Genomic DNA, 13,644 nt, shown 5'->3' with positions numbered 1-13,644 from the left:
ATGTTGAGAGACATATAATATAGTCATATGCCTTTGGTCTTTAACTAAACTGGCCTGTGCAGCATCTTTTATAGAGTTCAGTTTTTCTAATTACTGTTTTCAGTATAAACTTATGTTAATAATATTAGGCCAAGCAAAAGTAAAATTGCTACCCTTGTCACCTTGTGTTGTTTCTGGATTTAGCGCTTTAATAATTGAAATGCAAGCAACATATTTCGTAATATGTTCACAATACATTAAATTCTTAAGTAATAATTCAATTACAACAATATATCAACGGCATTGTTGACAACAATACGGAATTGAGAGGAAGGCAAGATAGCAAGAAAGAGGGAGAATAAAATTGTCTAAAAACAGTACCTCCTATAATCCTATATTATACTCCGTCATAAAAATATTCACTATGATACTTTAATTCTTGAATAGTGAAAACATGAATTCATATTTATCTATCAAAATTTCACAAAGCAGCATATTTTGACAAGTATGATAACAATTGCACTTCCTTTTTGAAGAAGCTACACAGAAAATTTAACACCATCATCATCAGTAGAAGTTCCTTTGAATATTGCAAGCTTTCCTTTGATTTCTAGAACCTTTAGAGCTCGCATCAGAACGGTACGGTCAATTCCATGAAGCTCTGACAAAGACATCGAAAGAATAGCTCAATAATTTATCTTAAAAGCAAAGAGGTTAAAATATATGATTCAAATAATCTGGCAAACTATCATTATGATCAAATAAACTTATTCACACTACGCAAGGTCAGCCTAGAATTTGTGACCACAAAAGAACTTCAGGTCTAACTGAGTTCACTAATGTGGTTCATCCCCTATGAGCAAAAATAGAAAATCAAGCATTCTTTACCAGTTCCCCTAGATTCAACACCACTACGCAGCTCTTCAACGGTCATGACACTATCCTCCAACCCATTATCCTTCACCTGAAAAAAGGGGACGCACATACTGTTTAGAAACTTTGAAGTAAATGCATAAATAAACAGAGAAAATAACAAAAAAGTTTACTGACAAAATTTAGGATTATGTCTGCCCAATCCTGAATCCTGTGCCATAGAACAAGACATTTCTTATGACCTTTGTCCATCCATTCAACGCGTCCTATAAAGTATGAAGTAAAACTTGAGATACATCAGTAAAAATTCACTCAAAAGTCAAAACAGTTGTTATTTTAATATAGCGACAGTAGTAGAACCTTCGGCAACTAATGCTGACAAAAATGCTTCCTTAGCTTCATGGCTGAGAGATCCTGCACAAGTTCACATACAACAACAAGAAATAGTAAGTTTTACTTGTTATGAAGACCAAAATTGGAAGAAACATAATGAGGTGAGCTCACCAAATCACAAAGTAAGGATTATTAATTTGACATGGAAGAGCAGTTTAAAGTATTTACATTTACAATTTTACATGGACAAGAAGCAAAATGCTAAACAAAAAAGAGTTTGGCCAATTAAGCTCTTATACGGAAGTTATATTAGTCTCTCATTGTTAAGCCTCTAGGAAAATAAGAAACTTTCAGCAGCATGCCCAGCATATAAAATCAAACAAGGAAATAACCTCGTGTTCTCAACACTGAGCAAATATTAGCAAGATTTCACGTATTCATCATTCAAGTAATATTTACTAATCTCGTCAAAAAAAAAAAAAGTAATATTTACTAAGTAGTGTCAAATGATTCAACCAAATAATCAAAATGGATGGAGAAGCAAAGCAAAATAAGCAATTTATTAACCGTCATATAAAATAATAAAAACATAAAAAGCAGGCAAGGGAAAAAAAATAATAATATGGAAACAAGTTAATCAAGAAAGGGCATAGGAAGCTTCAGAATGTCACAAAAGACATGAATAAAAGTAATGAGCAGTGTACTCTAGAAACTCAAAATACTGAAAGAAAACTGTGGCAGTCGCAAGACTCACAACCCACAAAAAAGGGAAGAAAGAATGTAGCAAAAGGGGAAAAGAAGACCTTACTCTCAATAGTTGGATTTGAGAATAAAGGGAAGTCTTCTTCAAGAGAGATAACAAATATCTTCTGACTTTTGCAAAATTCAAGAATTAGCTCCTTCCAAAGCTGTATCTGTTTCTCTCGGGTGTCCCTAACTGGCTGCAATCTAGAATTATCTAACAAACATATGTAAGAAAGCATTTACAAAGATAATTACAAGGATGTAGACATTAGTTAGAAGAGAAATAGTAGGACTTTATATACTGGGCATGCTTGAAATAGATATTCGACATATAGGACTTGGGAAAAGGAATTACGTGAAGTATGGTGGGTAATTGAAGAAGTTTGGAAGCTTGAATTCCCCCAACTTCTGCATCTTTACCAAAGTCAATAGAAAATGTAACTATTTATTTTCCCCAAAATCTGCAATGTTTGTACCTGGAAAAGGGAACAGTTGAGAGCCCTCCTTTAATCCTTACATTAATGGAAATTATCATAAACTTGAAGCTAAAACTTCCCAAATTTGACAACAGATGTAATTCATATATAAATCAGTCTAAACAAGCAATTGTCAATAGCAAACTAAAAGCACTTAACAATTCAAGGATTTAAATCATTTGATAATATTGGAACAAACTCAGACAAGTAAAGATGTTACTAATTTTGCAAGCCACACACGGTAGGGAAAAAAACGTGATAAACTGAATTGTATTATTTACTTTAGGGGAAAAGAGCACAATTCTTACTATACTACAATACTCTATTATTAATTTTATACCTCCACTATTCTCAAACTTGTGCACAACACATGAACATCATATTTCGAGCTGAGACAAAGATCATGCTGTCCGCACTCTTGCTAACCTACAGTAGAAACCGAGAACTGTCGGAAGATTTAATCGTCCAAATTTTTAAAAACCAATTGAAAAGAATATAACAGACCTTTGTTCAAGTTTTGTCCCTCTACATGTGAAACACTATATCCTCTTCCAAATCCACCACGAGTAAATAGAATATTGTATAAAGTTTCTTCCCTTTCTCTCATGATTATAATTAATTTTAACATTCAGTGATTATTGCGACAATACTGTCACTTAAATAACCATCGCCAACTTAGCCTAAGAAAGCAGACTAAAGTAAGCATAAACTATTCAACACTTGAGCAAAGAACATCAACTTAAGGTAAAATTCTTATTTCCAATGAGATTTGAGTATAAAAAAAAAGGTGAAAAAGTTCCACAACTGCCAAATACAACCCAATGCTAGTAACTACCATCCACATAAAATGGGCATTGCATTAGATCACAAATTAACTTCATTTTCTCCGAGAAATTGTGAGTAAATCTGGTGGGAGTGAAGCAGGATCAAGCTCCCAACAACAGCCAGAAATATGAGGACCCTCCTCTTCAGAAAGCTTTCTAGCAGGAATCTGATGTGAGAAGAGCCTGAAGTCACCTTTGCCAAGCCATCTAATTGCATGACACCCAATCTCTTGCCTCTTAAAAACTGCTCTGAAACCTTCAACCTTTTCAAGGTATGCCATACTTAATCCATGGACTTCACTGTAACTTGTTAAAAACACAACAATGTCATAACATCGGTTATCCTTACTAAAAGATTCCTTGGCCTCTACATCCAATGCCCTTTCATTGTAAAGAGCCCAAATCGAACCCTTCGTAGGGTATATCCTGAACAACTTTTTGGCTGCTCTTTCGCATTTGACTAAATGTGAGAAGATATTCAATAGATTTGTAGTATCCTTTCTAGCCACCACAAAGACTCCACAAGATATATGAAATCCCATTTTCTCCCAACGTGTCAGCCTCTCATCCCCATCATTCTGAACGTCCAACCAGCTCATTTGCACCTCAAATGGATTCAAAGAGACAACCTCATCTATCACCCCATAATGCCTAGGCATGCCATCATCATCATCATATATTGCCCAAACTTGGCCCTTCTTGAAGCTCTTCTCAACTCTATCCTCATCAAAATCATAAAAGTCTGAATCCTCAACAGTCATTACTTCCATATCCCGATTCTCAATTAACATTAGCTGCCTCTTCTTCTTCTCCTCCAACACCGCTCTCTCCTCCCTAATCTTAACTTTCTTCTTCCCTTTCAACTTCTTCTTCAATGCCCCCATTTTAATCTCAGCCAAAGTCAGTTCCGTCTCTGATTCTCCTGACTTTTCTCCATCAAGTTCCTCCACTACACCACTCTTTCCTCGTTTCTTGTCATCAATCTTTGACTCACCACCAATTGGCACCACAATTCTCTTAGACTTCTCCCTCCCCAAAACCTCACTTAAGCTACCCATCTTCCTCTTTGATTCCGAAATTCCCTTCTTCTGCCCATTCATCGATCTTCCCTCGACCATTTCCTCCACGTCTACTCTCTATCGTAAATTTGTTGTGACCTGCCCCAATTGAGTAGGATAAGGATAAATGCATACACCATACTACATTTTAAACACATAGTATACAATGACAGAGGAAAATCCATTAAAGCGATGGAGGTGAGACGCGTACACGGCTCTACATACTACTAAAGGGTGAGCCAATTTAAATTCACTAACCTAAATCACTGAATTATCATAGCCTAGCTGACTTTTATCAAGCACAAAGTGACCATGGAAAACCCGAACATCGAATGCGTGAAAGCAGATACATTATTACATTCATACACATTCAATAATCAATGCATAACAACATTTAACATCAATACCAATAATAATAAGTGCATCAAACATTAAGATACCTAAATTAGAAAAGAAAAATTAAAAATTATTCAACCATCAAAATTGTTCAAAATCATCAGCACTTAAAACTCAGGTTGATTCGCAACAACAGAACTAACAATTGAATTCATAAATTCACAATTAGAACTGCAAATTGAATAGCAAATGTAAAGTAGCTTAGATTAGGGTTTTACAATATTCAAGAGTAAGTAGAATGTATGATATTAAAGTACCTAAAGAACAATATGCCGCCGCCGCCGCCGCCGATCTGCCGGAAAGGAGTCACCTTGAAAATGGAGTGAAAAGGGCGAAACCGTGGAATTAAAGTTATCTTTTATTTTTTTATTTAATCTTGAAATTTTGATTAAATTCAACTTCTTTTTGAAAGATCAATGAACATCTTTATTTTAGTTTTTTTTTAATAAAAAAAATAATTATAAAAAAAAAATTAAAATCATATCGGAATACAATACTCCGCATCAAGGACTGAACTGGCTGAAATGAAATAATTGGAGCTGAACTAAACTGATTATTTTATGAAAGAAGGAAATTAGTAACTGAATTAAACTGATTGGAGCTGAATTGAAAATAAGCTGAAGAGAACAGACCCTAAGTCTTCACAACAATATAGCAATAGTGCAATACTATGATCTACAGAGTGAAATTTGGCTAACTTGATAAGAGTCTTACTTAATATAGTTTTTCGTAGAAAAAAATTAAATGTTTAGTAATTTAATTTGGAAGGAAATGAATAATTAGCTTACTTATCCATTGGTTGTTTAAAGAATAAGTAATTGTGAATTTACATGTCAATGAAACTTACTAATTGCTTGTTTGCCTATAGTGGATTTATACTTTGTGCAAATGAATTTACTTACTACGTATATTTTTCATTATCAATCATTCATAACCATGTAATATTGTAGTCAAGGTTTTTTTTTTTTTTTTTTTTTTTTTTATATATTTGACCTTTTATTTAGTAAATTACTTCTTAAATGGTAATAACACTACCAAGTTGCTTAAAACAAGCCAATAATAAACTTTAAACATTGTCTAAGAAGATAATATGCAGTATCGTCTAAAGACATGAAGATTTAACAATGCAAGGAGAAGTTCAAGACAATATGAAGGGAAAATTAAAGTGAGGGACAATAATGAAAAGAGAAAGAGAAAGAGAAAACGATTTTGTTAAGGGAGTAAATACAAGAGAATTTTAAATCATAAAGAAAAAAGACAATAATGAATGGAAAAGTAGAGTGAGGGACAATAATGAAGAGAGAGAGGTGTCCAAACGAATAAGCAAAAACCATTTTAAGGCTAGGTTATAGTGTCCAAACGAATTAATATGGTTTTCATGTATCAAACACGTATTTAGGTGTCTCTTGCATGAGTCAATATTAGCACAAATTATCCAATACAAGTACATTAGATGGATGGAAAATTCATGCTCTGTAATACGCACATGTGAAGTAAATTTTCTATGATAAAACTAGTTTCTATATTGAGAAATTGATTTTGGCACACTCCCATATGAGAAGAGCATAGAAAATTGTGCTCTTACATAAAGCCATAAAGGTGTGCCAAAATAATTCCCTAGAAATTGGTTAGACATAAGAAATTAGAAAAAAAAAAAAAGTTGAGTCATCAATCCTAATTCCTAAGTCAAATCCTCCCAAATCACATAAAAGAATTTATTTTTTTTCTGTGTCTCCCTCTCTTCTTTTGAAATATCTCTTATCCCCCCATTTCAATTAAAAAAGAACGGAAGAATTTAAAGATAGATAAATTTTCTTGGCTTTGTGTTTTCCCATTGCTAGCTTAAACGTCTTAAACTCTATTATCAATGCCATTTATGGTTGTGAGTTATGACTTAAAATTTGTGAATTCCCCTATAATGCAAAAATCAAATCCAAGTAAGACATAACCTTTGCTTTCAAGTTTTAAATAGATGGCCCAAGCAACAAAATGACTTTGATACTAAACTTGTTTAGGCCCCATCACCACCTCAATTATTTCCTTATTATCCAAAACCACTATTACAAAAAAACTACTAAATCAATTTTTTCTTGACCACAATCTTAATATAGGTTATGGCAGTGATGTGATAGGAACGACAAGTGATAATTTCATTTTTTCAGAAATTTTTGTGGTTAGAATATTAGTCGTAGATTTGAAAAAAAGTAACCTCAAATTAGTCACTTATCCTAAACGGATAGGTTTACATTAAATAATTAGAGATATTAGTTTGGAGGTGTGTTACGATTTTATACTAAACATTGCACGATCCACCGGCCAAATTTCATTGATTATATAGAAACGAGTACATAAAATCTCCGATAAGTCTAACATAAATTGCTAGAATTTATGATTCAATCCCAAATCTAATTGACAATAAGCGCGAATATAACACCTTACCGACATATCCTCAACGGTTAGCTTTACTCCGTCCAAAAAAATAAAGCCATGCGCTTCAAATCAATTGATGACAAAGAATAGGGCCTCCAAATACACGAGCCATGTGATTCGTGACAGTCTTTCCCTCTATAGTACTTCTTAAAAGTAACAAAATTAATGGAGCAACAATAATAATAATCCCTACTTAAAGGACAATCATTCACATGTTAAAATGTTATTCACGGTAGTAAAATTTCAAACAAATTACAGTATAAATATCTCTTGCATATGCAGCAAATTAATGGTTCATATGCACGAGTGCATCAACCACATAAGTTATAAGCTAAGGAATACCCCACTGTCGTACAACATTGTCCATAATGCTAACTGTATTATATTGATGGTGACGCGATATCATAATGAATTCATCATAGTAAAAAATTTGGACAACGGTAATTTTCCCTTCGCTATGCAAAATGAAATTTACAAATGCCATCACATACTTGAGCTGCAAGCATAACTGCATAAGCCACTCTCTCCATATAGGTTGCGTCGCTGTAACTGCAAGCAAACAGCGAGTCATAATTGTTTGCGTCCCTGCAACAGCAAGCAATCAGCGAGTTACAAAACAATAAACATTAGTTACAAACCAATAAGCATTACCTAAAGAATGAGTAATGGACCACTGTGTTTGGTAAAAATGGTGGAAAGAAGAGTACACACCAAATCTCCTTTTTTCTTAAATTTGGACTTTTTAGTTTCATATGTACACAGACTTACCACGTTACCTTTGGCTAGTTCAATCCAGTACATCGACTCTACCGAAAGAGCTGAGGATGAATTTGCAACAGGTAAAACCTGAAAAGTTTAACATCCTTGCTTTGAAAATTCTTCAAGCCTGTATTGGGCTATTTGGCCAATCAATTAGGCAAATAACTGAAGATTTGGATAAACCAAATTCCTGGTCCCCCAATATGATATTCTGGAGGGCAAAAAATTCCGAGGAGAGGACATTGTTGATTCCCCTGTCATCGCTTGATATAGTAACAACATAATCCCTTTCATGCATTTAATAGACAGGCTGCATATCATTCACAAAAATGAAGTATCATAAAAAAAACTGCCCAGAACCAGAAAATGTTAATGGAAATATCCAGTAATCTTGTATGTATTCTAAGAAGAGATTAAAAAAAAAGGATGCACACACTATGGAACCAGAATTTTCAGTATATTCTCTGGATAAAGCATTCTAAAGTTGGTTTATGTCTGATAGTGTTCTTCAGGTGATCAATATCATATCAGTCTAACATTGACTAATCTTACAATTCATGAAATTAAAATTCTTATAGCAAGAAGGCAGCATATTATATACATTAATCAAAAAATAAAAAAAATACAGGATATTACAAGAAAGCAAGGTAACACAGAAAAGCTAACAGGAACCAGTGACATGATTAACATGAACATCAAACATTTTTTGTTATTAACTAACATATATGTTCTACTAATAGATATCATACTCATTATCACCATCTCCATAGATTATTTTTAATATCTTAGTAAGGATACAAGTTAGTAGACTGTATTTTTCTCTTGCTGTTTTAACTATAAAAGGAAATGACTTCGTAGTTTACAAAATTAGCAAACCCAAAAAAGGGGAGATACAAAAGAGTAATGGATCATTCAGCTACTAAAACTAGAGAAACACGCTTGTGTAACAAGACACTAATAGATCTTGTCAAATACAAAATATAACATTTATGTTCTAGGAAACCATAAGATGGATTCAGGAGCTTTAACCTTCCATTAGCATGATAGATAGACGGATTAATGAGCTCCAAGAAACAGTCCTTTTCTCAATTAATTTGCTAAACCTAAACTTTCACCTACATCATATGCATATGGTTGAAAGGCATTGCGAAATGGGCCCCCGGGCGAAAACACGTCAATTTACTAAAGATAAACCTTATGATTCAAGGTGGACATAATTTGACAAGGAATTGATTTTACAACACAAAAGCTAGATATTCTTGCACTGCTTTATGCTAGCCAAACAAGTAAGCAAATTAACCAAAGCTGGGAAAAACATGATATTGGTCCCCACTACGATATTTCTTCAAAACCAACAGAAATGAGAGAGAGGACATTGTTTCTCAACATGTCAATTGTCATATTTAGTGCAGTTGGGAATAATTGAGCAGATGAAAAATGCATGAATAAGGAAGTTTAGGGAGAAAAAAACCTCAACTATTCTTCCACATTATAAAAGCTCTATGAACACAAGTGACTTCCTCATCCTTGGAAGGGACAGCTCTCTCTATTTCTTTAATTTTTTTTTTTTTTTAAATTCTTAAGAAGTATATTCACCCTGATGGATTCTTTTTCTTCTTCCTTCCTCTCATCAATACCACATACAAAGGTCCCTAATATTCTAATTGGACACCCATCATCACCCCCTCGAATTTACATTTCTTCAGTGCGGATCGAAGATAAGCCTCAGGGAGCCATAAATTCATCACCTACACCCACCATCCCGTCCTCATTACCAACATCCCAAAGCACCAAAGCTCCAAAATCATCATCGCCTCCACCTATCACTGAAACTCAGCCTAAACGCACCCCCTTGCCAACAGCCACAGAAAGGAGGTATAAAACACAACAATCACTCCCATCAACATTTTTAAATACACTAGATGACATTATCAATCAGTTCATTGATCCTCCCACCCGACCATCAGTTGACCCGAGGTTTATCCTCTCAGATAATTTTGCTCCGGTAGAAGAGCTGCCTCCTACAGAATGTGAGATTGAAGAGGGTGCCCTGCCCTCATGCCTTGATGGGGCCTACATCCGCAATGGCCCCAACCCACAGTTTCTTCCCCGTGGGCCCTACCACCTGTTTGACGGGGATGGAATGCTCCATAGCATTCGCATTTCTAATGGCAAGGCCACCCTTTGTAGTCGATATGTCAAGACATACAAGTATGAAGTTGAGCGAGAAGCAGGATCCAGTATTTTACCTAATGTCTTCTCAGGGTTCAATGGCCTTATAGGATCTGCAGCTCGGGGATCACTAGCTGCTGCAAGAATGATTGCTGGGCAATTTAACCCAAGCAACGGAATTGGGTTAGCCAACACTAGCCTAGCCTTCTTTGGCAACAGGCTCTATGCTCTGGGTGAATCAGACCTCCCATATGAGGTAAAAGTGACTCCAAACGGAGACATTCAAACTGTTGGCCGCAACGATTTTGAAGGAAAGCTCTTCATGAGCATGACTGCTCACCCTAAGGTTGATTTAGAGACAGGGGAGGCATTTGCCTTCCGTTATGGTCCTATGCCACCATTTCTCACCTACTTCCGATTTGATTCCAAGGGAAACAAACAAGCCGATGTGCCCATCTATTCAATGACACGTCCCTCATTCCTTCACGACTTTACTATTACAAAGAAGTATGCAATATTCCCAGATATCCAAATTACAATGAACCCTTCAGAAATGATCCTAGGAGGTGGATCGCCCGTGGGTTTGGACCCAGCGAAGATATCAAGAATTGGAGTGATTCCAAGGTATGCCAATGATGAGAGGGATATGAGATGGTTTGATGTGCCAGGATTAAATCTTATACATGCCACCAATGCATGGGATGAGGTCAACGAGGATGGAAATGAAGCCATTGTCATAGTGGCTCCAAACATAATATCTGCTGAACACACATTAGAACGAATGGATCTTGTCCATGCATTAGTTGAGATGATCAGGATTGATCTCAAGACAGGGGTGGTCTCCAGACAGCCAATGTCAGCTAGAAACCTTGACTTTTCAGTCATTAATCCTAACTATTTGGGAAAGAAGAACAAGTATGTTTATGCAGCAATTGGAGATCCAATGCCAAAGATAACAGGAGTAGTGAAGATGGATGTGTCGGTGGCCCAAGATCGACGGGAATGTATAGTGGCAAGCCGGATATTCGGTCCAAGATGCTATGGAGGTGAGCCATTTTTTGTGGCAACTAATCCAGATGATCCCAATGCGGATGAGGACGAAGGGTACCTTATCTCATATGTTCACGATGAAACTACAGGAGAGTCAAGGTTCCTAGTCATGGATACTAAGTCACCTAACCTTGATGTGGTTGCCTCAGTGAAGCTACCCCAGCGTGTGCCCTACGGGTTCCATGGCTTGTTTGTAAGGGAGAAGGATCTTTAAGATACATAGTCCTATAGGTCACATTCAAAAGCATTCTAAGCCAAAACCACACCATGTCTTACCCCGCCCCAAAAAATATCTATGAGCTTATATGTTGTAGTCTTACATGTATATACTAGGAATAGCAAATTGTAGCTGAAAGGAAAAAAAAAAAAAAAAAAGCTTGTGGTGTTAATTTTCATGGTTCTTCAGGACTCAGGAGGGCAAAATTGTAAAATATTATAAGCAATTTAAGGACATAGTTCTCTTTAAATTTCTGGGTTTTGAATTTTGATCTAAAAAGAACAATTTGCATACTTCCTGTATTCAGAAAAAATTACCCTTCATCTTGATGGCAAGCATAGGAAATCCAAACTTTACGGTATACTTCTGCAGTAATTGAAGTAGAAATTCCCAGATTATACCTCTACTTACAAACACTACCCCTAGGTTATTAAAGTGTAAATAACAGAACCAACACTTTTAGGGAAAAAAAAAAAAAAGGGGGGGGGGGGGGGGGGGGGCAGGGGGACGATAAATTTAGCAGTGGAATCTCAAACGTTACCATAAATTGAACAGATTTCCATTCAAAACAAGTAGATGACACAGCCTATTCATGAAATAGCCACAACCTACACTCAAAATCACTGTAATGGTGAATATAGAACCCTCTTCCTGGCCTCATTTTAAGTCATAACAATACTAGCCTATTTTCCCTGCATCCTATTTACTATCATCTGTTCATCACATATCAGATCGATAACATCCAAGCAACTAATGTACATGGTTCAATCTCAGGCTAGAATACGAATAAGTAAGAAATATACAGTATAATTAGGAGGCTAAAAATTTAAGGAGGAGAGAACTATATCAGACTTGTTATTGCACTCTCTTAGCACATAGGTAATATAAGTAACGCATAGCATACTCATTATCATCAAACACATATAGAACTTGGTTTACATGACTACTCATCTTAACCTGCCCTTTCCTCTTCCTAACTTCCTAAGTTGACCAGCAAACCACAATTATATTAGTTGATCATCAGCAGGGTTCATGTTTGGGCATGGAGCACACTATATTACAATCAAAGAAAACATTCCACAGTACTCAAATTTTAATAGAACCTTCATACCGGTGTCAGACTATGACCTAAATTGTCAGCAAAAACAAACTCTCAAACAGCCATTTCTACTACATGGAATAAATTTCACCTAAACAGGCCCCAAAATTAGCATGTAAACAATCCCACTAAACCAAAAAAGAACGCGATCAATAGCTACGTGTAAACCAAAAAAGATTTTGTAGCAAATCATATAATTGAAGCTAGCAATTGCTCTACACCTTTACCTATATCCCCCCTCTTGACTCAAATTCATCATCAAATTCTAGAGTATTCGAACAGTATGTATTCCAAATCATACTTGGTACAAAAAAAAAAAAAACAATTTTCCCTAATATTTCCAACCCAAAATCTCCATCAATTTCACTTAACAAGTCTTATTAACCCAAAATAATTCCACACAAATGTCAGAAAATTGAAATTCCCACAAATTAAAGCTAGGTTATGCTATTGATTTAGCTAAAATCTGTAGATAATGAAGAAATTGAAAAGAGCATTATATCAAACAACAATTTGAAAAACAACAGTATAACAAACAACAGAATACAAGAGCAAAAATTGAACGATAGAATTAATTGACTGATTGAATAAAATAAATAAGCAGCAAAATTAAGGGGAAAGGGAGGAGAAGAGAGAGAGTGAGAAACCAATGTTTGGTGGATTGAGGAAGTTAGCTGCCATGGAAGATGCACTCCAATTCGTTGGAATGAATGAATATGAAAATGTCCGCGGGGTTCGAAACTTCACAAACGTGGCAACATGGCTTCCGCCGAGTCCGTACCTCCAATATCGTTTACGAGTAACTGACACGGTAAAACTTGGTACTCATACTGTACATTTGTACTCGGTATGAAATTAACAAGTTGTAAGTGAGATAATTGGAATACTGAAATATATTTGTAATGAAACAAAGATAACATTAAATACAATCACATGAGTACTAGTTAAAATTGTCTTACCCCTCTATTCTTTGTCTCTTTTTAATCCTTTTTACTCCGTAGTACATTTGAAACTTTTTGTAATAGAAAAATGGTCAAAGCGTAATATAACGAAGATGGAGAGAGTATTACATATTTTTTTTTTATGATTGAAGATGTTACTTAAGACATCGGTTAAAGTTACTAACAATTAAGGTACAAATTAAAGTTATGCATTGATAAATGTGCAAGGTTGAGTAGAGCTACCAATCATGTCGTGTTGTGTTGTGTCTGTATTCGAAAATAAACGGATCGGG

General features: G+C 35.3%; 1 protein-coding gene, 1 long non-coding RNA gene and 1 pseudogene across 4 annotated transcripts; 1 reads left to right on the top strand and 2 right to left on the bottom strand.

The window, feature by feature from the left end:
- Window positions 1–213: 213 nt before the first annotated feature.
- Window positions 214–5,617, bottom strand: LOC145597430 (vacuolar protein sorting-associated protein 25-like). 3 transcript variants are annotated; one of them, XM_081653594.1, is made up of 8 exons: window positions 4,941–5,530; window positions 2,746–2,831; window positions 2,285–2,405; window positions 1,994–2,133; window positions 1,213–1,266; window positions 1,030–1,118; window positions 868–943; window positions 214–640 (listed from the first exon to the last, which is right to left on the bottom strand). In XM_081653594.1, the coding sequence occupies exons 3-8, from the start codon at window positions 2,341–2,343 to the stop codon at window positions 519–521; spliced, it is 540 nt and encodes a 179-aa protein (XP_081509720.1). In that variant the 5' UTR covers window positions 2,344–2,405; window positions 2,746–2,831; window positions 4,941–5,530; the 3' UTR covers window positions 214–518. The 3 variants fall into 3 exon arrangements, with proteins under 3 accessions (XP_081509720.1, XP_081509719.1, XP_081509718.1); XM_081653593.1 differs by lacking the exon at window positions 2,746–2,831 and having other exon boundaries at window positions 4,941–5,213; XM_081653592.1 differs by lacking the exons at window positions 214–640; window positions 868–943; window positions 1,030–1,118; ... (2 more) ...; window positions 2,285–2,405; window positions 2,746–2,831 and adding an exon at window positions 2,839–4,386 and having other exon boundaries at window positions 4,941–5,617.
- Window positions 5,618–7,332: 1,715 nt separating this feature from the next.
- LOC145596524 (uncharacterized) lies at window positions 7,333–13,072 on the bottom strand. Its single transcript, XR_014103252.1, has 3 exons — window positions 13,058–13,072; window positions 7,882–8,182; window positions 7,333–7,698 (listed from the first exon to the last, which is right to left on the bottom strand). It is a non-coding gene; the product is annotated as an uncharacterized LOC145596524 (long non-coding RNA).
- Window positions 9,321–11,561, top strand: LOC145596523 (putative carotenoid cleavage dioxygenase 4, chloroplastic pseudogene; annotated as a pseudogene).
- Window positions 13,073–13,644: the final 572 nt, after the last annotated feature.

This window comes from Chenopodium album, chromosome 20 (assembly GCF_948465745.1).
Source record: "Chenopodium album chromosome 20, dcCheAlbu1.1, whole genome shotgun sequence".
Taxonomy (NCBI): Eukaryota; Viridiplantae; Streptophyta; class Magnoliopsida; order Caryophyllales; family Amaranthaceae; genus Chenopodium; species Chenopodium album.
This window is presented reverse-complemented; position numbering and strand designations above follow the sequence as displayed.

Coding starts and splice junctions, on each gene's coding strand:
- LOC145597430 (XM_081653592.1), bottom strand. CDS start 4,347: ATGGTCGAGGGAAGATCGATGAATGGGCAGAAGAAGGGAATTTCGGAA.